A 27,927-nucleotide genomic window follows, 5' to 3' on the forward strand; every position below is an offset into this window, starting at 1 on the left:
ATGATTTAGGTATAATGGAACAGAAGTAGAATCTATCATGTTGCAATCACAGTGGCCAAAATATACCAGCCAATTATATCTAATTAAAGATTCAAATAGGTTACTTGCTATATGTTTATTATGCATTTAATGCGGATCATGTTAGAATATTTATTCATTTTATTTACAGGTACAAAATTTGCATTGCTGCTCTTAAATCAGCCACTAAAGCCAGAACTAGAAATATTCCATCAACTTTGGTCAAAAGGTAAATTTTATAAGTTCACTTTGTTTGCAAAAATTGATATTTCTGAAACTTGCGGTTTTCAAAATCATGAAACCATGATTTCTTGTCCGATGATTAACAAATGTTACAGTTCTTTCAGTGTGCTTGTATGTATGTCCGTATGTGTCTGAAAACTTATTCCCAGAGGTAGAATTACATAAGCTGGGAAGTGATGGTCTGGAGGATAAGGAATCAGTCAAGTGACCAGGCAATCAGTTTGAGACCAGTTGTTGTACATCTGCACAACCTTGTCTTACTTTCCTGGGAAACTGATTAGAGAGAGATTAAGTTGGTTTAGATTTTTAAGCCGACCTAAGCATTTGTACTCTGGTGTGCTATTGTGATAGCACAGTGTCTGCTGTCATCCATTGTCATGTGTCTTATTTCATTGTGTAAACACAAAAGTGGTCACATTTTTTTTTGACATTGAACTTACATAGAATGTATGTAAACAAAAGATCTGCTGAAGTAAAACTATAGTTATGACCCATAACATACAAAAATGTCACATTCTGACCAGATTACTGTAAAATAACATACAAAAATGTCACATTCTGAACAGATTACTGTAAAATCATTTAATTTCGTGGGCATGAAATTTCACTGTTTTGGTCAAAATGGCAATTTCGTGGGGATATGAATTCGTGGATTTCTAGTTATGAAGATAAAATGAATTGGAATTTTACTTGTTCGTTGTTATTAAATTTTGTGGATTGATTCATGAACCACGAAATCCACGAAGATCAGTCCTCCACGAATATTACTGATTTCACAGTATATGCCACATTTCTAAAGCAATCTTCATGTAGTTGATGCAGAACAGTGCAGAATGTGTTTCTTCAAGACCATCATATTCAGTTATAGTGGGCATGATTGCTGTGGTAACAATGGAGTTACGGCCCTTGAATTTGTCAGTGTTGCTTTATTTCTCATTGATAACATGCTAGAGGTCACTTCACTGAAATCTAGCAGTGTTCTTCCAAAGATAAAAAAATGGTGGAGACAAATGTCACTTGGTATGAAAAATGTGGGGACATTTTCAAAATCTTGGGGACAACAAACTTTGACCATATGTCATTGAAATTTATAAATCAGTAACATTACTACAATTGAAGTCTTTTTGTAGTCCAACTATTGACACCGTCTAATCATCTCTCGTGGAATTTAGAGTCACTTTTCTCCTAATATGAATTTTCTGCACCCTTTGTGGTTTGATTTTGTGACACATTGTCAGTTTTGAAGACAATTAGTGCACAATGGTCAACAGAATTTGAGCAGACAACGCCTTTATTAACGGACTCACTTTCAATTTCACATGCTGAGACAGTGGGTGGTGAACGGCTGACAAAATCGCGGTTTGTGTGGGCTTTTTCAGAGGTCACATGAAGAACTAGGATGTTAGTCATCAGATTAAATTTTTGTTTTCCTTGTCTGCAGATAGAGAAATAAAGTTTTTCATTATTGATAAGAATGAAGTTTTTGCTGGGTGCAGAAAGGAAATGAATGATTCGTACTCAGTTCCGGTCGTCCCATACGTGCATTTGTCCCCAAAATTTTTGTAACATGTCTCAGCATGTGAAATTGAAAGCGAGTCCATTAATAAAGGCGTTGTCTGCTCAAATTATGTTGACCATTGTGCACTAATTGCACAGCATTTGTAATTTTTACGCGACATTCTCGCGATACTGCGGCCTCGGCAGAACACTGATCTGGGTCAAGTTCAACTGGGTCATATAGTACCAAATTGTAGGCCAACAATTCAAATAATAGAAACTGACAGGTGACATTCAAAAAGCCATTTTTATTTAGAAAAGTTACCCTGTTGCAACTAGTTGGCAGGGCTGAGTTTTTATACCGTTTGTGCAGTAAAATTCAGCTACGCAGTCTAACGTCATCCTGTAGAAGTTATTTGTTTTTGCAGCCATATTTAAGGCTACAGTGGATGGGGGAACCAATGAGCTGTATGACAACATGGCTGAGCAGAGAGGCAAATATCTGCCAAATCTCATCACTGGAGACTTTGACTCAGCTAGGCAAGAGGTCTTACAGTTTTATAAGGAAAAGGTACATGTTTATCTGTATCATATATGTTTTGAAATTTGAGTATAAAGTGGAATCATTTGGTTAAGCTAGAGCTGTAGCATTGTTATATATAATACACACATAATGTAGATAGAAATGAAGCAAGTTAATGTTTATTGAAATGTTAAAACTTTAACTGTGCCCACAAATGTATCACACTAAAGGCAAATGGGTTATTGTAATTGTATCGCACTGTAGTTAAATGGGTTATTCTAAATGTACCACATTAAAGGCAAATGGGTTATTGTTTTTCTTTTTGGAATCATCTTACATCTGTAGAACGACCCATTTATTTTTTCAGATTAACATATACAATATAAAAAGCAGTATAAAAGAAAATATAAATCTATAGAATGTGTGACAAAATATTATTCAACATTTGTTACATTACATATATTTCAAAAAAGATTTTCAAAATAGGTAGTCTTGTATTTCTTTTTTCCAAATAGTCTGTTAGAATAATTACATGTATATCATTGTGTAGGACATTACTAATACAGTCGAAACTCGGTATCACGAATTTCAGGGGACCGTGCTTTTTATTTCGAGATAACCGAAATTCGAGTTGTGAGGAGGAACATACATGGACGAAATGATGTAAAAATAAATTGGTTAAGTTATGCAAAGATTTATTAAAAAATACAAACTGTGTCCTTGATGCCGTTTATACGCTGTCGGTTCTTAACGCGCACACGATTCCGTACAGTTTGTGTGTATCAAAGTTTTCAGTTTTATGAAGACTAAAATGATACAAATCTCAAATTGGTCAAGTTTCCTTTTTGTACAACGTTTTCTCTCTGTGAAATTTTATGGCATATTTTTCTCACTTCGACTTACCGAGTTTACAATGCACTTGAATTTTATTGACGGGACTAAAAATCCCTTTCGAGACACCCGGAGTCTCGATAAGTCAAATTTTGACGTAACCGGGGTTGAATTACATATATAAAGGAGGAAATTTGACGGGACTTGAACAATTTTTCGACTTAAGCGGAATTTCGAGGTAAGCGAGTTTGAGATACCGAGTTTCGACTGTATATAACTATTTTGTTCATCTATTGCTGATAAAATAGGTTTTATATACAATATGAAATGGTATTTAATAATAAATTCATGCCTTGATTCTCCTTAAGCACAATTGTATAACCAATGACAATACTTCCTAAGTTTTTAAACGATCTCGAAAAACCACATTTTTTGAAGAAGTTAGACATGATTGTCCAAATGGGTTATTGTATTGTAACGCACTGAAGGCAAATGGGTTATTCTAAATGTATCACAATAAAGGTAAATGGGTTAGTGTTCCCTGCCTTTGTTGAAGAAAAATAGGGGACGATGATGACACTTCTTGTTTGGTCCATAACTCTGGCATCCATGGAGGGATTTTGAAATAATTTGGCATTAATGTTCCCCATAAATAAAAATTAGACAATGTGTCATGCGCAAGACCCAGAACCCTAACTGTAAGGTCAAGGTCACACTTAGAGGTCTAAGGTTAACAGGGTATATTTTGTGTCCGGTCCATAACTTTGCATTCATCAAGGGATTTTGAAATAAGTTGGCACAAATGTTCCCCATATTGAGACGACATATCATGCACAAGACCCAGACCCGTAGCTATAAGATCAAGGTCATACTTAGAGGTCAAAGATCAACAGGGTCTGTTTCATATCCAGTTCTTAACTCTGCCATTCATCAAGGGATTTTGAAATTACTAGGTACAGACATATTCCCCATAATGAGAAATGTCGTGTGAAAGTCCCCTAGCTCCAAGGTCAAGCTCACATTTAGATTTGGAGATTAAAGGTTAACATGGTGTGTTTCTTGTCCGGTCAATAATTCTGCTATTCATCAAGGGATTTTTTTAAAAATTACTTGGCACAAATGTTCCCTGTAATAAGTTGATTTGTCATGTGCAAGACTCAGACCCTTAGCTCTTAAGGTCAAAGTCACCTTTTGAGATAGAACTTTTTTTATGCCCCTGAAGTTGGGAATATTAAAATAGCACTGCCCGTGCGTGCATGCTTGCGTACGTGGGTCTGTGCATCGTTAAATTCTTGTCCGGGCTGTAACTCTTCCATTCGTAAAGGGATTTTGAAATAACTTAGCATGAATATTCACCATAATGAGACAACGTGTCATGCGCAAGACCCAGACCCCTAGCTTCAAGGTCACACATAGAGGTCAAAGGTTAACATAGTCTGTTTCGTGTCCAGTCCATAACTCTGCCATTCATGAAGGGATTTTGAGACGACGTTTCTTGCACAAGACCCAGATCCCTAGCTCAAAGATCAAGGTCCCACTAATTTATTTACAAGTCAAAGGTTAACAGGGTATGTTTCGTGTCCAGTCCATAACTCTGCCATTCATTAAGGGATTTTGAAATTACTTGGCATAAATGTTCCTCATAATGAGACAACGTGTCATGAGCAAGACCCAGACCCCTAGCTCCAAGGTCAAGGTTACACTTAGAGGTCAAAGGTTAACATGGTCTGTTTCTTGTCCAGTCCATAGCTCTGCCATTGATGAAGGGATTTTGAAATTACTTGTCATAAACGTTCCCTTTAATGAAATGAGGTGTCATGTGCAAGCTCCAAGGTCAAGGTCACACTTAGAAGTGAAAGGTGTTTCTTGTGTGGTCCATAACTCTGCCATTTATCAAGGGATAATAATTTGACACAAATGTTAACCATATTGAGAAGATGTGTCACACTTATGCCCAAGGCCTCTTAGGTCAAGGTCACAAAATGATATGTGATTTTTTTGTGCATACAACTGTGGCATTCTTGGGCCTACTTCGTTGGCATTTGTCACCAATAGTGACAGCTCTTTTTGTCTGGTCAGTTACTTTTTATGCCCCCACTTTGGGGGGGAGGCATATAGATTTGCTCTTGTCCGTCTGTCCTTCCGTCCGTCCGTCCGTCCTTCCGAAAATGTTGTGTCGCACGTAGCTCTGAAAGTATTTGACGTAGAGTCACAAAACTTTACAGGAATGTTGGTCAGCATGTGTAGTTGTGCACCTGGGGTTTCGCGTCCGGATTCATTCAGTCATGTAAAAGTTTTGGCCCCTGACTTTGTAAAAATTGGTCATTTTAATGTTGTGTCGTGCCTAGCTCCAAAAGTATATGACCTAGAGTCACAAAACTTTACAGGCATGGTGGTCAGCATGTGTAGATGTGCACCTGGGGTTTCGCGTCCGGATTCATCCAGACATGTAGGAGTTATGGCCCCTGACTTAGGTAAAAAATTGGTTATTTTAATGTTGTGTCGCGCATAGCTCCAAAAGTATTTGACCTAGAATCACCAAAGTTTACAGGAATGTTGGTCAGCATGTGTAGTTGTGCACCTGGGGTTTCACGTCCGGATTCATGCAGTCATGTAGGAGTTATGGCCCCTGACTTTGTAAAAATTGGTCATTTTAATGTTGTGTCGTGCCTAGCTCCAAAAGTATATGACCTAGAGTCACAAAACTTTACAGGAATGTTGGTCAGCATGTGTAGTTGTGCACCTGGGGTTTCGCGTCCGGATTCATTCAGTCATGTAAAAGTTTTGGCCCCTGACTTTGTAAAAATTGGTCATTTTAATGTTGTGTCGTGCCTAGCTCCAAAAGTATATGACCTAGAGTCACAAAACTTTACAGGCATGGTGGTCAGCATGTGTAGATGTGCACCTGGGGTTTCGCGTCCGGATTCATCCAGACATGTAGGAGTTATGGCCCCTGACTTAGGTAAAAAATTGGTTATTTTAATGTTGTGTCGCGCATAGCTCCAAAAGTATTTGACCTAGAATCACCAAAGTTTACAGGAATGTTGGTCAGCATGTGTAGTTGTGCACCTGGGGTTTCACGTCCGGATTCATGCAGTCATGTAGGAGTTATGGCCCCTGACTTTGTAAAAATTGGTCATTTTAATGTTGTGTCGTGCCTAGCTCCAAAAGTATATGACCTAGAGTCACAAAACTTTACAGGCATGTTGGTCAGCATATTTAGTTGTGCACCTGGGGTTTCGCGTCCGGATTCATCCAGTCATTTAGGAGTTATGGCCCCTGACTTAGTAAAAAATTGGTCATTTTAATGTTGTGTCGCGCATAGCCCCAAAAGTATTTGACCTAGAATCACCAAAGTTTACAGGAATGTTGGTCAGCATGTGTAGTTGTGCACCTGGGGTTTCGCATCCGGATTCATTCAGTATTGTAGGAGTTCTGGCCCCTGACTAATGTCATGTAGTGGGGGCATCTGTGTCCCATGGACACATTTCTAGTTTATGCATTGGTGTATATTCAAGTAACTTGGCATAAATGTTCACTATTACAAGGCATTGTGTCATGTGCTAAGGTCAAGGTCACAGGGAACTGAGTTAACTTTTGGCATACTATTTTTTTTGTGAAAAATGTACCTAAGCGGGGAATGTTGGTAACTCTTGTTACATGTATCGCATTGAAGGCAAATGGGTTATTGTAATTGTGTTGCTCTAGTTATGGTAAACCACCATTTACATGAAACATTTGCCCATATCTGAAAATGTTTTTGTTTGTTTCGTTTTGTTGATATCGATGACATGTGAGCAGTGTTATCTAAATTAGTTATAGATTTAACATGGTACAGATCTTAGATGATTTAGTGACTTTTTGTTTTCAGGGAGTGGAAATTGTGAATACCCCAGACCAGGATGATACAGACTTTACAAAATGTTTAAAGATTATATTGGAAAAGAGGAAAACATACCAGGTAAATAACTGTTCATTGTAAGTCAGTCATGTTCTGACATTAAATGGTAAATAATTGTACATTTTAACACCTATCATGTTTCTGAATTACATGATAAATGACTGTATATTGCAGGTTAGTCATGTCACTGTATTTAATGGTAAATACCTTTATACTGTACTGTACAGTAGTACACCAGTTCCAGTTTTACATGGTAAATGTTTATTGTCCAGATATACTGTATAGCAGGTTATATTCGCGGAGGTTTAATTTTCCCTATATTCCTGGTGAAATCTAAACACTGTAATTTTTTTGTTATCGCAAATGTACACATTCACCAAGGGAGACCACTCAATTACAAACTTTACTCATTCTTACACTGTTATATCCCCTGAAAAACAAAAAATTCACGATTTTAATTGAAAAGAAAATCCTTGTGAAGGATGGAGCATAACAACAGAAACATAAATATAATACATGTAATTGATTACCGGTAATGTTATTGACCAAATACTCCCTTTGTTGGTATTTGCTCCGATCCTATAAAAAAGAAATTATGCACATGAGAAATAAAGCTGTGAAAAATATTGTATTTGTTATATAGTGGTTATACTTTACAAATCAATTTTTTGATAAAATTTTGCATTTTTAAATCAATCTTACGCTTTTCTTAATACAATCACCATACTGTATTTTACAAACAACTTTCTATTCATAGTACATGTATTGTCTGTTTAAGAAATAATAATAATAACCCGTCTTTTGAGTTCTTGTGCGAAAGAATATTGTTTCGCATAAGAACGAAAAACTAGGGTTATTCTACTATAAATCACACTTTGGAATTTGTTATTTCGATTCTAACACGACATATTAATATCAACAGTTTTAGAAAAAATGGTAACCACTTTTTACGACTGTGCTACGCACGTGGATCGGATGGCATCATTGCACATGAGTGGTTTATTGCAGAATAACCCGAGATAGATTTTGCTCTACATGTTTGTAGGTTATTCGCTGGTCGTGTTAGAATTGTGATTATAGCAGTTACAGAAAAAAAGAAAACATGTTTGTTTTTTTAGCTCACCTGTCAAATGGTGACAGGGTGAGCTTTTGTGATCACCCTATGTCCATCGTCCGTCCGTTGTCCGTCCGTCCACAATTTCTTGTGAACAAGATAGAGACCACATTTTGCAAGCAATTTTGATTAAACTTGTACAAAACATGTATTGGCATGATATCTCAGTTCCTTTCAAAAACTGGCCAGATCCCATCATGGGTTCTAGAGTTATTGCCCCTTAAAGGGCCAGAATTTGCTATTTTTGTGCGTCAACAATTTCTTGTCTGCACGATAGAGGTTTCATTTATGATTTTATTTTAACCAAACTTGCACACAACTTGTATCACCATAAGATCACGGTTCCTTTCTTGAACTGGCCAGATCCCATTATGGGTTCCAGAGTTATGGCCCCTGAAAGGGCCAAAATTAGCTATTTTGACCTTGTCTGCACAATGGCGGCTTCATTTATGATTTTATTTTAACCAAACTGGCACATAACTTGTATCACCATAATATCTCGTTTCCTTACTTGAACTGGTGAGATTCCATTATGGGTTCCAGAGTGATGGCCCCTGAAAGGGCCAGAATTAGCTATTTTGACCTTGTCTGCACAATAGCAGCTTCATTTATGATTTGAATTCAATCAAACTTGCACAATACTTGTGCCATAATAAGATCTTGGTTCCTTTCTTGAACGGCCAGTTCCCATAATGGGTTCCAGAGTTATGGCCCCTGAAAGGGCCAAAATTAGCTATTTTGACCTTGTCTGCACAATAGCAGCTTCATTTATGATTTGATTTTAACTAAACTTGCACACAAGTTCTATCACCACAAGATCTTGCTTCCTTTCTTCAACTGGCCAGATTTCTTCATGGGTTCCAGAGTTATGGCCCCTTAAATATCCAAAATTTGCTATTTTGGCTTTTGCAGCCATATAGAGACTTCATTTATAGTTTTTTCTTATACAAACTTCCAAAATATCTTCAACAACAATAAATCTTGGATTCCATGACAAATCAGATCCAATCGTAGGTTCCAGAGATATTTTATATCTGATTACCTCCCCTGATTGTAATCAAAATGGATTTATGTCAGTAAGTACTTATAGGACTTACATGTATTTGAAATTTCATTATTGTTATTAGTTGGACTGAGACAATCAGGGTAGATAACTATGGACTGATTTTATGTCAAATTATCTCCCTTTATTTCAATTTAAAATTGCTATATCTCCATAACTAATGAAGATATTGATCTGATATTTCATTTATAGTCAACAGATTTATTTGGCAGATCCTTCTTTTGTTCACTTACAATATGTATTTTTTTTAATTACTTCCCTTTTACGTTACTATAAATAGCTTATTTTTAGTAACTTTTTTATTATTGGCCGTACGGAAAAACCGAGACCACTTTTCTGTGGTACAACATGGATGGTACCTCCAATTTTTAGGTTTATTTTGACATATCTATACCTTGTAAGAATTGTTTTTCATTTTTGGTTAAATTTCTTCCCTTAGTTGTTCCTGTCCTTTGGATTTAGATATTTTTTCTGAGGACCTTCTTGTCCTCATGTGCAATGATAACAGGTGAGCGATATAGGGCCATCATGGCCCTCTTGTTGTTTATCCTAGCATAAAGGAATTTCAATATCAGTGTTAAAAACATACAAATTGTGCGTGGAACAATCAAAATAAATAACTTATCAGCATGTTCATCAAAAATATGGAAATTGTACGAGTACAACTTGTCAGGTGTATTGATACATGATTATAAATCAGTAAAAAATAGATTTAGTAGATGCGATATGATAATTTTATTTCTATTCATTTTCACTGTATTTGCACTATTAAATATAAACACGGGGGTTGTAAGAGTACGTCGTAAGAAGCTACTTACCATGTGTTTCGATACATGATTAAATATAAGTAAAACAGTGGTCAGATTTTTAGCCCACCATCATCAGATGGTGGGCTATTCAAATCACTCTGCGTCCGTGGTCCGACGTCCGTCCTTCCGTCCTTCCGTTAACAATTTCTCGTTATCGCATCTCCTCAGAAACTACTAGGGGGATTTTTACCAAACTTTGTCAGAATGATGTATTGGTACCCTAGTTGTGTCCCCCTGAAAATCAGACTGGTTCAACAATTCTTTAGTGAGTTATGGCCCTTTGTTTATTTCTATAATTTACATAGATTTATATAGGGAAAAACTTGAAAATCTTCTTGTCCAAAACCACAGAGCCTAGAGCTTTGATATTTGGTATGAAACATCATCTAGTGGTCCTCTACCAAAATGATTCAAATTATTTCCCTGGGGTCTAATATGGCCCCGCCCCGGGGGTCACATGGTTTATATAGACTTATATAGGGAAAAACTTTGAAAATCTTCTTGTCCAAACCACAAAGCCTAGGGCTTTGGCATTTGTAATGTAGCATCATCTAGTGGTTCTCTACCAAGTTTGTTCAAATCATCCCTTAGGGTCAATTATGGCCCCGCCCTGGGGGTCACATGGTTCATATAGACTTATATAGGGAAAAGCTTTTAAAATCTTCTTGTCAATAACCTACAACATTCAAGTTTGGACCACCTGTATGGTTTTGAGTGGCAAGATGAACCTTGACACGAGTTGACCTTGATTTTGACCTAGTGACCTACTTTCACATTTCTGTAGCTACAGCCTTCAAATTTGGACCACATGCATAGTTTTGTGCACTGAAAAAAACTTTGACCTTGATATTGACCTAGTGACCTACTTTCACATTTTTGAAGGTACAGGCTTCAAATTTGGACCACATGCATAGTTCTGTGTTCCGAAATAAAATTTGACCTTGATTTTTGACCTAGTGACCTACTTTCACATTTCTCGAGCTACAGCCTTCAAATTTGGACCACATGCATAGTTTTGTGTTCCGAAATAAAATTTGACCTTGATTTTGACCTAGTGACCTACTTTCACATTTCTCGAGCTACAGCCTTCAAATTTGGACCACATGCATAATTTTGTGTACCGAAACAAACTTTGACCTTTACATTGACCTAGTGACCTACTTTCACATTATTGAAGATACAGGCCTCAAATTTGGACCACATGCATAGTTCTGTGTTCCAAACTAAAATTTGACCTTGATTTTGACCTAGTTACCTACTTTCACATTTCTCGAGCTACAGCCATCAAATTTGGACCTTTTGCATAGTTTTGTGTACCGAAATGAACTTTGACCTTAAGATTGACCTAGTGACCTACTTTCACATTTCTGTAGGTACAGGCTTCAAATTTAGACGTACATGCATAGGATTGTGTACCGAAGCAAACTTTGACCTTGACATTGACCTAGTGACCTACTTTCACATTTTTGAATATACAGGCTTTAAATTTGGACCACATGTATAGATTTGTATTCTGAAGTGTAATTTGACCTTGGTTTTGACCTAGTGACCTACTTTCACATTTCTAAAGCTACAGCCTTCAAATTTGGACCACTTGCATAGTTTTGTGTACCAAAATAAACTTTGACCTTAAGTTTGACCTAGTGACCTACTTTCAAATTTATCAAATTACAGCCTTCAAACTTGATGCACATGCAAAGTTTTGTGTACAACGAACTTTGTCCTTGAAATTGATATAGTGACCTACTTTCACATTTCTCAAGCTACAGGTTTCGAATTTTGACCACATGCACAGTGTTTTGTACGGAAATGAAATTTGACCTTGAGCTAGTCAATAAGTCTTAAAATTTTGGAATTCTCAAAAATGGCACATTGGTGGGCGCCAAGATCACCCTGTGATCTCTTGTATTTAAATGCATTACAACACTTAGTATGATGTGGGTGGGTGTGAGCCATGGAGGACATGCTCTCTTGTTGGTTAGATATCTTCCCTGACCGGTTTCATTCAACAGTTGTGAACTTCATCAGAGGACTTGACAGTATTGACTAGGCAAGTTTGGTTTGCATTATGTCCACATTATTAACCCATAATGCAAACCAAACTTGCCTAGTCATTACAGTCAAGTCCTCTGAAGAAGTACACAACTGCTGAACGAAACCGGAGTTTATAGATTCCTACACTGACAAAGAAAATACTGTTTGCTTTAGTTATTTTGTCTGAACTTCATATTCAATGATAAGTGTCACACATACTCTGTGAGTCTATAGACTGTCAGTTCATTGTTGTCTGGATGCCACTAGTTCATACATTATAATGTTTTTGCCTACTTTCTAATTAATAATAAATAAAAATATAGATTATATGTATAATTTTTAAACTCTATATGTATGGATGGCCTGATAGTCTAGTGATCACACACTTTACTCTCAATCCAGGATTGTCCATTTTTATGCCCTCACTTTGTGGGGGGGGGGGAGCATATAGATTTGCCCTTGTCCATCCGTCCTTCCGAGAATGTTGTGTCGCACCTAGCTCCAAAAGTATTTGAAGTAGAGTCACAAAACTTTTACAGGAATGTTGGTCAGCATGTGTAGTTGTGCACCTGGGGTTTCGCATCAGGATTCATTCAGTCGTGTAGGAGTTATGGCCCCTGACTTAGTAAAACATTGGTCGTTTTAATGTTGTGTTGCGCGTAGCTCCAAAAGTATTTAACCTAGAGTCACCAAAGTGCACAGGAATGTTGTTCAGCATGTGAAGTTATGCATCTTGGGTTTTATGTCCGGATTCATTCAGTCATGTAGGAGTTATGGCCCCTGACTTAGTTAAAAATTCGTCATTTTAATGTTGTGTCGCGCATAGCTCCAAAAGTATTTGACCTAAAGTCACCAAAGTTTACAGGAATGTTGGTAAGCACCTGGGGTTCGCGTCCGGATTCATTCAGTCATGTAGGAGTTATGGCCCCTGACTTAGTTAAATAGCAACATATTGTTTTCCCAAAGTTGATCTGTGTTCTTTGTCATGTAGTGGGGGCATTTGTGTCCCATGGATACATTTCTAGTTAATGCTGAAGTTAAAGGTGATTGTCATAATGGCCTGAAAATAGTTTATGATGGAAATCTCATGGTCCTCAGGCAATCAACATATCAAGTTTGTTTGTGGTCACAAAATAGACCCTAATGTTTTAGGGTCATTAAATGTGAAACAGAGAGAAAGGTCACAGCATTCTTGAGACTGAAAATTACACACACTGTAATTTTTACAGACTATCATGTGATATTTGAAAATTATGTGTTTTATAAACCAGTAATGTCATAATATTTTGCAATTTTAAATGTGTATGTTTTTTTAATTTTCAGATAGACTGTGTTGTTGCTTTAAGTGCTTTTGGAGGTCGACTGGACCAACAGTTTGCCAATATTAACACATTATTTACAGCTCACCAGCTTGCAGGAAGTATACCAGTTTACCTCTTGTCCAGCCAGTCAATGTCCTGCTTACTTCAGAAGGTATTGTGATATTTTAATTGTTTCTATTTCTGGTCTTTTTCACTCATTTTTCTTCATTCTCTTTCTCTCACTATTTGAACTTACTTTGCAGTTTTTTAATCTTATTTTTTTGTATTGTAGAAAGCCTTGCTGGAATGATATTATATAAATATCATATGCAGCATGTGTGACATAAGTAAAAAAAAAAAATATTGACAACCTCAGGGCAGAATGTCACCCGAGGCGAAGGCCGAGTAGTGACATTCTGGTTCAAGGGTTGACAATATCGGTGTCACACACGCTGTCATTATTTATTTTATTATACTGAACAAAATTGAGCACATAAAAAAGTCATCTTTAGTGCAGTAATCTTCTGTGAACACATTGAAAAGTGACGTCATTACTACATGTATATGTGTATACAAGGAAGGCAATCATTTCATGATAAGGCTAAAAATTTGAAGCAGTTATTTGCCTTTATATGACATTCAAAATATCAGTGCGGTCACATGACCTGACAGTCACTTTCTTTTGGTCTCATGCCAGAAAGGTTGAAAGTGTTTCTTATAGTCAAAATATGTCTTGGGTAATGGGATTTTATCATTGTAGACCAAAGTGAGGTATAATAAAATCTAAATGGTTTTCTTCACCTTCTGTTATGACATCTTTTGACATAGGGTGAAATAACCTAAATATTTGTTTGTGCCGTGTCTTCTTACAGACTTGGAAGTTTTTCAAAAACTTGTTTTATTGTTTTCCTCATCAAGATGTCGTGCAAAGCACATAACTCAGTCACATTCTTCAAAGTCAGGGTCAAAGGTCATGTTCACCATATTTTACATTCCCTGCATCAAAATGATGTCAAGGAGTAATAATTGCATTTAGTGATAGCTCTAGTTTAGTCTTTATTCATAGTCATATCCAGTGGTCTTAATACATTCTCATGATGAATGATAAGCTCTAACACAACCAGATTCATCTCCCATATTAAACAGAGAAGACAGAAATTGTGTGTTATTTTGCAACACATCCACTGTTTGTATGTCACAGTTACTATGTCAAACCATCAAGTCCTAATGACACAATGGAAAAAACACACACAAAACAAGCAGATATTTGGTGGATGCCTTCAAAGATGTAGTTGAATATGTTTGAGTCAACATAAAATATGAGCCGCGCTGTGATACAAGCATAGTGCATTTGCAACCAGCATGGATCTAGACCAGCCTGTGCATCCTTGCAGTCTGTTCAGGATCCATGCTGTTCGCTAATAGTTTCTTTAATTGCAATTGTCTTTGAAAGGGAACAGCATGGATTGTCTTTGAAAGGGAACAGCATGGATCCTTACCAGGCTGTGTGGATGCGAAGGCTGGTCTGAATCCATGCTGGTCGCAAATGCACTTGTTGGTTTTCTCATGGCACGGCTCATATCTCAAACAGTGGTTTGCTCTTTAATAAAATCATAGATCTTCATGTACCCTTTTGATATAATACCTTCACATGGGAACTCCAGACACTGATTTTATTCTATGACAAATCACTGTTTGGGATATATTTTTTTGAAAGATTGTATTAGTGGACTCAAAATACAGATTGACCCAGCAGTCAAATCATAATATTTTGATATCGTTACATTGTGATATTGCACACAATTTAAGAACATTACACTGGAAAATGACCAACTGCTGCAAATGTTTGGGGTTATTGCCATTTTCTGTATAATAAAAGAATTGTTGCCATTTAGGTTAGGCCAATATGAAGATTTGTTAACCTGGGAAAAGTGATATAAATCATGGGCTGCACCCTTGGTTGATATTACCTTCACCAAGCTGATATTTTTAGGTTATTAGCTTTGTATCGGGAAATATGCACGAGTTCTTCAGCGGAAATATTGCACAACTTTATGAGCCCAATATTCTTCCGCTGAAGAACGAGTGCATATTTCCCAATGCAAAGATAAAAACCTTTTTATTACATACGCATCTACACATATAAATATTATGTAAATATCATATATTTGTTCAATAGCCTGAATAGGATTGACAGTACTGAACTAAATAAAAAAAATAGTGCAACAACACACACTGAATTACGTCATGCACCCGATATGATATTCAGGCGTCAGTGTATGGAAAATATTGATGTTTCCAGTACCAGTGTTACTAAACGGGGAATAGAAACGAGTATGTAATAAGAGGATTTGTGGTATCTAGACATTCTGTGATATTGCATCGGCAAATTAACTCAAATTTGGTCGATATCTTGTGTACATGGGATGAAAGATATTTTATCTTAAATGTGGAAGAAACTTATCCTCCATATAATGGTTTTCAGAATTTTAGCTTGACCTATATAACTGTGAAATAGACAGGATATGACAGACCTGTCTGCCAGTATAACGATTGTGCAATATTGAGTATGTGTTTGTTTCAGGGCTGTCACAGATTGATGGTTGACTCTGGGATGGAAGGTGAAAGTTGTGGTCTGGTTCCTATTGGTGGTCAATGTAACTCTATTACTACAACAGGACTTAAATGGAATCTGGGTATTACAGATTAGTCAAATAATTTTGCATATTTTCAGAATTTTAAGCTCACCTGAGCACAAAGTGCTCAAAGTGAGCTTTTGTGATTATCCTGTGTCCGTCTTCTATCGTCAACAATTTGACTGTTAACACTCTAGAGGTCACAATTTTGGCTCAATCTTAATGAAACTTGGTCAGAATGTTACCCTCAATAAAATCTTGGACAAGTTCTATATTGGGTCATCTGGGATAAAAAACTAGGTCATCAGTTTAAATGAAAGGAAAAGCTTATTAACACTCTAGAGGCCACATTAATGAAATATCTGTATGAAACTTGTTCAGAATGTTAATCTTGATGATCTTTAGGCCAAGTTCAAATCTGGGTAATGTGGGGTCAAAAACTGGGTCACAAGTTCAAAAAATTAAAGGAAAAGCTTGTTAACACTATAGAGGCGACATTAATGATTTTATCTTCATGAAACTTGGTCAAAATGTTAATCTTGATGATCTTTAGGTCAAGTTAGAATCTGGGTCATGTGGGATCAAGAACTAGGTCACCAGGTCAAATCAAAGGAAAAGCTAGTTAACACTCCAGAGGCCAGATTTATGACCATATTTTAATGAAGCTTGGTCAGAATGTTAATCTTAAGGTCAAATTCAAATTTGGGTCAGGTGGGTTCAAAAACTAGGTCACCAGGTCAAATCAAAGGAAAAGCTAGTTAACACTCTAGAGGCCACATTTATGACCATATCTTAATGAAACTTGGTCAGAATGTTAATTTTGATGATTGTTAGGTCAAGTTCAAATCTGTGTCAGATGGGGTCAAAAACTAGGTCACCAATCAAATCAAAGGAAAAGCTAGTTAACACTGTAGAGGCCACATTTATGACATATCTGAATGAAACTTGGTCAGAATTTTACTAAAAGCTAGTTAATCTTGATGATCTTTAGGGTAAGTTCCAATCTGTGTCAGGTGGGGTCATAAGCTAGGTCACCAGTCAAATCAAAGGAAAAGCTAGTTAACACTCTTTTATGACACATTATGACCGCATCTTAATGAAACTTGGTCAGAGTGTTGCTAAAAGCTAGTTAATCTTGATGGGTAAGTTCCAATCTGTGTCAGCTGAGGTCAGAAATTAGGTCACCAGGTCAAAAAAATTAAAGGAAAAGCTTGTTAACACTCTAGAGGCCACATTTATGACTGTATCTTCATGGAACTTGGTCAGAATGTTTACCTTTATGATCTTTAGGTCAAGTTCGAATCTGGCTCATGTGGGATCAGAACTAGGTCACCAGGTCAAATCATAGGAGAAGCTAGTTAACACTCTATAGAGGCCACATTTATGACCATATCTTAATGAAACTTGGTCAGAATGTTAATCTTGAAGATCTTCAGGTCAAGTTCCAATCTGGGTCAGGTGGGGTCAAAAACTTGGTCACCAGGTCCAATTAAAGGTAAAACTGTTAACACTCTAGAGACCTAATTTTAAGTTTGATCAGAATGTTTGTCTTGATGACTTCTAGGTCATCTTTGAATCAGGGTCATGTTGGGTCAGTAACTAGATCACCAGTCCAAATTAAAGGAAAAGCTTGTTAACACTCTAGAGGTTACATTTATGACTGTATCTTCATGAAACTTGGTCATAATGTTAATTTTGATGATCTCTAGGTAGAATTCGAAGCTAGATCATTTGTGTTCAAAAACTAGGTCATCAGGTTAAATCAAAGGAACAGCTAGTTAACACTATGGAGACCACATTTATGACCATATCTGAATGAAATTTTGTCAGAATGTTAATCTTAATGATCTGCAAGTGAAGATTTAATTTGGGTCAGGTGCAGTCAAAAACTAGGTCATCAGGTTAAATCAGAGTTAAAGATTGCTAACAATCTAGAGGCCACATTTATGACTGGATCTTCATGAAACTTGGTAAGAATGTTAATCATTATGATCTTTTGGTCAAGTTCGAATCTGGGTCATGTGGTTTCAAAAATTAGGTCACTAGGTCAAATCAAAGGAAAAGCTAGTTAACACTCTGTGACAAGAGTGCAATAATCATAAATGGAATAAGACACAAACATTGAAAATAAAACCACTGCTATCGTACTTTTCCAATTTGAAACAGCATTCTGCTTTTTTTCAGTGCTAGAGTAACACTAGTCTAGAAAAAGTCATATTTTCTGTACTTCTGTCAAAATGTTTGTCTCTGTGAGAAGGCCAACTTAGATTCTAACTTATCAAGTGTTAGAATTAGGTCATGTGAGCAATACAGGGCTTTAGCGCCATCTTGTTTTTATTTTATTTAGAAAAATGGGACATATTATGTTTTCACCCATTGAGGGCCGGCAGATGAAATCATTGTCCATTCAATAATCGGAGTGTTTTTCTCAGAACTGATGCAAATTTATACAAATCTTGTGTCTCAATAAAATCTACCTTACACCCCAGTCACACGTATGGCGTGGATAGCTGCGTCTAGCCACAGATAGAAACATAGTAATCCATATCGATCCGTACCTGAGCCGTACGGATTGATACGGATCACTACTTTAAGGTACGGCTCAGGTACGGATTACTAGATTTCTATCCATGGCCAGACGTAGCTATCTGCGCCGTCTGTGTGACTGGGGTATAAGTATGATAACCAGCCAAGTTGGACTAGTATCACCAGAGTTATGGCACTTGAATCATAAAAATTGTCTGCTTGGGAACTGAAGTAATGTTTCTTTTATATCAACAGTTATTATACAGAAGAGGTATTACTATATAATATAGGTCATGCTTAATAATATGCTAGTTTGGACAGTTATCTCAGAATTATGGCCCTTAACTAATAAGTCAAAATTGACATTTCCCATTTAATAAAACTGGAGTATTTTTTCTCAGAATCAAGCCAAACTTGTAAAATCATTTAGTTTAGTGGGCATGAAATTTTGTGGTTTTGGTCAAAACTGCTATTTCGAGGGGAAATTAATTTGTGAATAACGACTTTTGAACATAAAATGAATGGGAATTTTACTTTTTTTGTTGGGATTGAATTGTACTGGTACAGAATCCATGAACACTGGTTAGGTGAACTGCCCGCCATTACATGACTGAAATACTGTTGAAAAACGGCGTTAAACACAAAACAAAAAAACAAACAAACAAACTACCTTTTGTGCTTTAATACAAGCAACATTGATTGTTATCGTTAATGGCCGTTTACAGTATGGTAAACAATAAAACCGCGCTTAAAATAACAGACAGGTTTAGCCTCCACATTTTACCTTCTAGAGGTTGTAAATATTCGGCCACTTTTTAGCTCGACTATTCATAGAATAGTAGAGCTATTGGACTCGCCCATGCGTCGGCGTCCGCGTCCCGATTTGGTTAAGTTTTTGTATGTAAGCTGGTATCTCAGCAACCACTTGTGGGAATGGATTGAAACTTCACACACTTATTCACTGTGATAAACTGACCTACATTGCACAGGTTCCATAACTCTATCTGGCTTTTTTACAAAATTATGCCTCTTTTTCGACTTAGAAATTTTTGGTTAAGGTTTTGTATGTAAGCTGGTATTTCAGTAATCACTTGTGGGAATGGATTGAAACTTCACACACTTATTTACTGTGATAAACTGACTTACATTGCACAGGTTCCATAACTCTATTTTGCTTTTTTTACAAAATTATGCCCCTTTTTCTACTTAGAATTTTTTGGTTAAGGTTTTGTATGTAAGCTGGTATCTCAGTACTCGCTAATTGGAATGGATTGAAACTTCACACACTTATTCACTGTCATAATCTGACATGCACAAAGCAGGTCCCGTAACTTTATTTTGCTTTTTTTTCAAAATTATGCCCCTTTTTCGACTTAGAAATTTTTGGTTAAGGTTTTGTATGTAAGCTGGTATCTCAGTAACCACTTGTGGGAATGGATTGAAACTTCACACACTTATTTACTGTGATAAACTGACTTACATTGCACAGGTTCCATAACTCTGTTTTGCTTTTTTACAAAATTATGCCCCTTTTTCAACTTAGGAGTTTTTGGTTAACTTCCTATATGTAAGCTGGTATCTCAGTACCCACTAATGGGAATGGATTGAAACTTCACACACTTGTCCACTGTCATGAGCTGATAACCACTATGCAGGTTCCATAACCCTATTTTGCTTTTTTACTAAATTATGTCCCTTTTTCGACTTCCGTATTCATTCAATCGACAAGGCTGTTGAATAGTCGAGGGTTGCTGTCCTCCGACAGCTCTTGTTAAACATAAAGTTGGTTATGTTTTCAACATTGCCTTGGAAATAAATCGCTGCTACAGCCAAAATCATTCTTTTTTGAAGAAACTGCATTCAGTTTTTAATAGCATACCTCGTGGGAAATATTTGCCAACAGAGATTTAAAAAGCGCCTGTCATCCTTCTCACACCAGCATGACATAGTTTAATATTTACGTCACTGTTTACTGAGATTCACATGCTCAGATGCTGTTATAACACCTTTTTGTATGTTATGCACGTTCCGTGGTAAATGGTAAACGTATTACGGCCCAAAAACAGATAATTCAAAAGGAAATGACGTCAACGTCAAAAAACAATGTAGACATGGAAATTCAATGACATTGAGGGACAATATATTCATTTACTTGGTTTTAATGTGTTTACGCTAGTTAACGCATGTTCTTTTCGTGTTATAAAGTTTAGACTTGAATTAACCCTTGCCGGGCCTCAGCATGAACGAGCGCATGCGATGACGTCACGCGACACGCAACACAAAATATTTGCAATTTAGAGTACACAACTTTGGGGAGGACAACTTTTTCTACTCACCTCAACTTCTTGTTTTTTTGCCACCTTTGTTGCTAACGCAAGTGCTAGTGATGACACAGATGCGTTCTCAAGCATCTGGCTCCAAAAAAAGCTTTAAAGTGGGTGGCCGAATATTTACGACCTGGTCGAATTTACGCCTCGAACCAGTAAAGTTTACTTAACCAAACTTATGCAAAGTTTATGTCGCTATAAAATCTTGGTCATGTTTGATAACTAGGCAGATTGGATTATTTTCTGACACTACAGTTCCTGTTCAACTTTATTGATAAGTTGTTTTTTCTCAGACTGACATTATGAAGTATTTGAGCATACACTGTGTTTTACAGCCTTACTAGATTTAATCATAGTTGAAACTAATTTCATGTAAACTTTTTTTCTCCAGAAGGACAGTCCATGTGTTTTGGAGGGTTAATCAGTACATCTAATACATGGAATGGAGCAGATATTGTTACCGTGGAAACTGATAGTCCTTTGTTATGGATGATGAATTTGAAATCTAATTCAGCATCTTGAATACAGTCATAAGTCACTGTAAACTTCAGCAACAAATATTAGATTTAATATTTTATTCCATATTTAATCAGATTTTACATTAACCCTGAAAGATGTACAATGTTTATCTTTCACTAAGGTATTTTACCATTAGAAATAAATTTTAAATGTAGATAATATTCATCTTTATTTAACTTAGCTAAATGTAGGAGTAATTGTATACTAAGAGCTGTTATCAGAACTAAATGTAGTAATAGTCAGTATCATGTTTATTTATTGGTACTACAAGTTTATATTTTTTTTAATTATACACTGCGTGCTTCAGTATTTTAACAAAGCATGAATATTGTTTATACCCACAAGCATATTAATTTTACCAGTCAGTAATTTTTCATTTCAACAAATATGGAATTTATGCAGAGTATACGTTTAAAAGGCTCAATACTGCTTGGCAATCATAACTGAAAAGCAGCATGCCTAAAATCTCTTGTCTTTCTTGAGAATAGTTGACAGTTGCAGAGAAAGGGGTTTTAAATCACTTTCCTCTCACTGTGGGTTCCAAAAGTTTTGTTGCTTTGGGTGTAAAATTCTTATGTTTGAGGAGGCCATTCTGCTGACTTAGGATGGCTGATGCCCATATTTGCCTGTAATAATGCTAAATGGGGCACATTGGGTCTTCTTCCACAGTTCATGATCAGAAGCTGAAAAGTCAGCATATGTCCGCATAATTTCAATGTTATATTAAACCTAAACCCATCCCCATGCCCAATCCCACTCCCGTAAAAAAGAGAAAGTTGGTTTTGATACAGAATCAAAGAGAAGAAATTAAGATATTTGCTGTCTGATCCCAGCCAGTAGCAAAGACACCTAAGTTAGAAAAACAAAAAGAAAGAACATTTGGTCTTATGATTATTGACAACAAGATTAGTGATAGCTGATGCAAGTAACTTTCTGTAGAAAAACTTGAATCCTGAAAAAAACATGCAGAAAAGTTATGAATAAATGAGAATGTATCTTTTTTGAGAGGGTAGGGGATGACTGCTGAACTCTTGCAACTGACATAAATCATAAGAAGAAGACAAACAGGATATTTCATGAATTTAGTTTTTATGCCGCAGAAGATGGGCATATTAAAATTGCACTGTTGGTGAATGAGTGTGTGTGTCCTTGTCTGGGCTGTAACTGCCATCCATAAAGGGATTTTGAAATAATTTTGCATAAACATTCACCAAAATGAGACGATTTGTCATGCTCAAGACCCAGATCCCTAGCTCCAAGAACAAGGTCACACTAAGGTCTAAAGTTAACAGGGTCTGTTTCGTGTCCGGTCCACAACTTTGCCATCAATGAAGGATTTTGAAATAACTTGGCATACATATTTACCATAATGAGATGACATGTCATGCACAAGATATAGAGCCCTAGCTCCAAGGTCAAAGGTTAACAGGGTCTGTTTCGTGTCCGGTCCATAGATCTGCCATTGATGAAGGGATTTTAAAATTCCTTGGCATAAATTTTCCCCATAATGTGATGATGTGTCAAGCGCAAGATCCGGACCACTAGTTGTAAGGTCAACGTCACACTTAAGAGGTTAAAGGCTAACATGATTCCTTTCTTGTCTGGTCCATAACTCTGCCATTTATGAAGGGATTTTAAAATTACTTGGCATTTTCACTACATTTAGATGACATGACTTGTGCAAGACCCAGGCCCCTAGCTCCAAGGCCAAAGTTACACTTAGAAGTCAATGGTTAACAGTGTCTGTTTTGTGTCCGGTCCATAACTCTGCTATTGATGAAGGGATTTTAAAATTGCTTGGCATAAATTTCCTCATAATGAGACAATGTGTCATGCACAGGATCCGGACCCCTAGTTCTAAGGTCAAGGTCACACTTAAGAGGTTAAAGGCTAACATGATTCCTTTCTTGTCTGGTCCATAACTCTGCCATTTATGAAGGGATTTTAAAATTACTTGGCATTTTCACTACATTTAGATGACATGACTTGTGCAAGACCCAGGCCCCTAGCTCCAAGGCCAAAGTTACACTTAGAAGTCAATGGTTAACAGTGTCTGTTTTGTGTCCGGTCCATAACTCTGCTATTGATGAAGGGATTTTAAAATTGCTTGGCATAAATTTCCTCATAATGAGACAATGTGTCATGCACAGGATCCGGACCCCTAGTTCTAAGGTCAAGGTCACACTTAAGAGGTTAAAGGTTAACATGATTCCTTTCTTGTCCAGTCCATAGCTCTGCCATTAACGAAGGATTTTAAAATTACGTGGCATAAATGTTCCCTGTATTAAGATGACATGTCATCTGCAAGACCCAGACCTCTAGCTTCAAGGTCAAGGTCACACTTAGAAGTCAAAGGTGTTTCTTGTCTGGGTTATAACTCTGTTATTTATCAAGGGATTTGAAAATAATTTGACACAAAGTTAACAATATTGAGAAGGTGTGTCACACTTATGACCGGGATCTCCTAGGTCAAGGTCAGGGTCACTAAATGATGTGTGTTTTTCTCCGCAGATAACTATAGCATTCATGGGCACGCTTCGGGGGCATTTATCGCCTATAGTGACAGGTCTTGTTTTATGTTTTTACAGTGTTGTTGGTTGTCTGTTCTGTTTTCTGCCTGACGACTTACCAATCAAGTATGGACTGCCAGTTGTCATAGTAGTGTTATTAGTTACCAGTACTGGTATTACTCTACAAGAAACTGATAAGTATGAAACTTATATGGAGGATTTGATGTTTTAAAAATGAGTTGTTTGATTAGCTCACCAGAGCCAAAGGCTCATGGTGAGCTTTTGTGACCGCTCAATGTCCATCGTGCGGTGTACGTCATCTGTCAACAATTTCTACAAAAATCTTCTTCTTCAAAACCACTGGGCAGAATTACACCAAACTTCATAGGAATGGTCCTTGGGTGGCCTCCTTTCAAAATTGTTCAAAGAATTGAATTCCATACAGAACTCTGGTTGCCATGGCTACCAAAAGGAAAAACTTAAAAAATCTTCTTGTCCAAAATCACAGGTAATAGGGCTTTGATATTTGGTATGTAGCATCATCTAGTGGTCCTCTACCAAGATTGTTCAAAATATTCCCCTAGGGTCAAATATGACCCCACGCTGGGGGTCACATGGTTTTCATAGACTTATATAGGGAAATTTTTGAAAATCTTCTTGTCCAAAACCAGGCGTAGAGCCTCGATATTTGGCATATGACATCATCTAATAGTCCTCTATATAGATTGTTCAAATTTAATGCCCTGGGGTGAAAAGAGGCCCTGCCCCGGGGGTCCCAAGTTTTACATAGACATATAGGAAAAAAAAAATCTTCAGACAATTGTCTGAAATCACAAGACCTAGGCCTTTGATATTTGGTGTGTAGCATTGCCTTGTGGTCCTCTACCAAAATTATTCAAATTATGCCCCTTGGATGAAAAGAGGCCCTGCCCTGGGGGTCCCAAGTTTTACATAGACATATATTTTGCTATTGGTATCAAGGATATTGAAATTTCAAGCCTCCCAAGCTGGCACTTTACTGGTGACCATTCTTTTATGTGTTTGAATTTGTGAAATGCAATATGTAGAACATGTATCTTTAATTATTATTGTATAAAAATATGTTCATTTCTATAAGTGTCAATGTAGTTAAGTAGGTGTGTATATCATAGCACTGTTACTATAGTATTTTTGTGGGTTTTCCCATATTAGGAGACCATCTTATTGGCTAGAATGCATGAGATTTAAAATGAAATAAATGTTGGTTATATAAAAATAGCCTATATCACAAAGTAACTATTTTGTAATGAATATGATTTCCTGTTGTGTGATATCTTTTTACTATGAGGAAAGATGTGATGTAAAATGATTGTGAAAACACACATGATATACAGTGTATGTTGAGTATGAGAACAGGATGATATTGTTCTACCTGTGCACAAGCCCTTCCACGTGGACATAAGGGCTCGTTTTCTAGCGTGTTATAAATCTGAAGGGAGCGATCTCTACAGGCTGTACTTGAGTTTATAGCTCTTCCATATGTAGATGTCAGGGTATATTATAGAAGTTTAAGAGGCCGGGTGGCTCAGTCAGGAGTATAGATCATGTACTCAGTAGACAGATGGCCCTTGGTTTGAGTCCAGGTCAGATTGGACATTTCTATTTTGTGTCACAGTTTCTCAAGGTCAAGGTCACAACTTGGGGTGAAAGGTTTGAGCCTTCCATTTTGTGTCCGCTCTATATCTCCTAAACCCCTTGAAGGATTTTCATCAAACTTGGGTCAAATCATCACCTCATCATGGTGATTTGCAGAACTTATGAGTCAGCCATGCCGACTCAAGGTCAAGGTCACAACTGAAGGTCAAAGGTTTGAGCCTTCCATTTCGTGTCCGCTCTATATCTCCTAAACCCCTTGAAGGAATTTACAAAACTTGGGTCAAATGATCACCTTATCAAAACGATGTGCAGTACTTAAGAGTCAGCCATGCCGGCTCAAGGTCAAGGTCACAACTTGGGGTCAAAAGTGAGCCTTCCATTTTGTGTCCACTCTGTATCTCCTAAACCCCTTGAAGGATTTTCATCAAACTTGGGTCAAATGATCACCTCATCAAGAACTCATGAGTCAGCCATATCAACTCAAGATCAAGGTCACAACTGAAGGTCAAAGGTTTGAGCTCTGTATCTCCTAAACCCCTTTAAGAATTTTCATGAAACTTTGGTCAAATGATCACCTCATCAAGACATTGTGAAGAATTCATGAGTCAACCTTCTTAGTTCAAGGTCAAGGTCACAGCTAAAGGTCAAAGGTTTACCCTTTCACTATCAATAGCAGTGACAGGAGATTTAGCTGTCTTTGAGACTGCCTTGTATAATTAATGTCAACAAGAGTAGATCTATTAATAAAAATGTGTAAGTTCATAGTGTTCTTCTTGCGCAATATAGTCTTCTAAGTCATGTAGGTAGTGTGAAGTCTATAGGGTTTATCCACACGAGTTCTCAGGGTGGGGTAATTTCGGGAGCGAGGGAGAGACTACAAGTACCAACTGGCATAGGCCAGGCCCAGGGCTACTTGTTGTAGGACTTTGTTGTTGTAGTAATGTAGAGATAAACCTTGCTCTTCGGTCTATGCATTAATACTTTTACGTAGATTTTGTAAATATAGTATATAAATAGATCTCTATGATGTAGAGCTTTGAGTTGACCTTTAGTAAGGGTCACCTTCACTTTGAGAGGAGATTTGGTTGGCAAAGAAGACGCGGAAATCCGGATATTTATGCCCATTATAGATGTTCTGCTTACATCACCAACATGATGACGTAAAAAAAGAGCTCTGAAACGCCTTTCTGGCGTTTCCGTGGGTATCAAACTTGATTTTTTTTAATTTCGTAAAGAATTGAACAAAACCGGACAGGACTGAAGTAAATAACCAAGATGGCGTCTGACCTAGGTAGAGCAATGTAGAGATGAGAGTATTTTAAAGAACAAATAAGGGTCTAGGGGCCAAGTTTTTAAGGAATACTCGGGCTAGTTGGGTAAGGAAGTTGATAACCAATTGAAACAGAAAGGGTTTATTGTCGGCAGTCATGGCTAAGCTGGGAAAACGAAGAGGGTGGGCTGGCACTGGTCTCCCAGTGAAAATCTAAAACTTGGACATTAAATTAAATGGTAATTAACATCAAGTTCTGACAAGGTGGGGTGCCTAACAGTATATGTTGAGTATGAGGACAGGGTGATATATTTGTTGAGTATGAGAACAGGGTGATGTATGTTGAGTGTGAGAACAGGGTGATATATGTTTATTAAGAGAACAGGGTGATAAATGGTGATTATTAGAACAGGGTGAAATATGTTCATTATGTGAGAACAGGTATGATATATGTTGACCATAAGAACATGTGATATATGTTGATTATGAGAAAACTAGTACATGTATATTGATAATGATACCACATGTGATTTATATTGATTATGAGCTATTGATTTTCAGAAAATGTGAAATGTATTTTGATTATTAGAACATGTGTATCATCTATTGATTATAAGAATGTGTGTGATATATATTGATCATAAGAACATAGCAATATATATTGATTATGAGAAAATTTGTTATACACTATTATGTTTATTATGAAAACGCATGTGATATATGTTAATTATTAGAATATATTGATATATTTTGACTGTGAAACACCTGAACTTGCAAGAAATATTGCATTAAAACCTGTGATAATTCTTAAAAGACTGATGTTATTTAATATAAGATTGGATATATTTTAGTAAGAGCTGATCTTCATTGTTAATATCTTTCCACATGCACATTTGGGCCTCGTTATGAAAACCCACCATCTACAGGTACTAAGTAGTGTTTCTTACTTCCAGTATAATCATGAATTTATATGAAGTTCTCGTATACATGTAGATAGCTAGTCCCACAATGGTAGCTGATTTCCACAAAGATGACAGAATTCAACACACAATGAAAATGCTAGAATCTTGGAGAAGGGGTTATGTATATAAAGTGTTTGGAGGTCAAACACGTTTGGGTTGATCAAAGTTTTCATTTCATTCAGTAAATTTGGAAATGGAGTCTTATATA

The 27,927-nt window shown here is 36.8% G+C and overlaps 1 protein-coding gene across 1 annotated transcript; it reads left to right on the forward strand.

Annotated features, from left to right (window-relative positions):
• Positions 1 to 177: 177 nt before the first annotated feature.
• On the forward strand, positions 178 to 27,587 carry LOC128552031 (thiamin pyrophosphokinase 1-like; the record flags this gene model as incomplete). Its single annotated transcript, XM_053533029.1, is given in 6 exon segments — positions 178 to 247; positions 2,187 to 2,329; positions 6,984 to 7,073; positions 13,357 to 13,506; positions 15,919 to 16,030; positions 21,215 to 27,587. Coding segments are annotated over 6 exon segments (696 nt in total), but the record flags the coding sequence as incomplete, so codon positions are not given.
• Positions 27,588 to 27,927: the final 340 nt, after the last annotated feature.

Source organism: Mercenaria mercenaria, unplaced genomic scaffold (genome assembly GCF_021730395.1).
Source record: "Mercenaria mercenaria strain notata unplaced genomic scaffold, MADL_Memer_1 contig_1960, whole genome shotgun sequence".
NCBI classification, from domain to species: domain Eukaryota; kingdom Metazoa; phylum Mollusca; class Bivalvia; order Venerida; family Veneridae; genus Mercenaria; species Mercenaria mercenaria.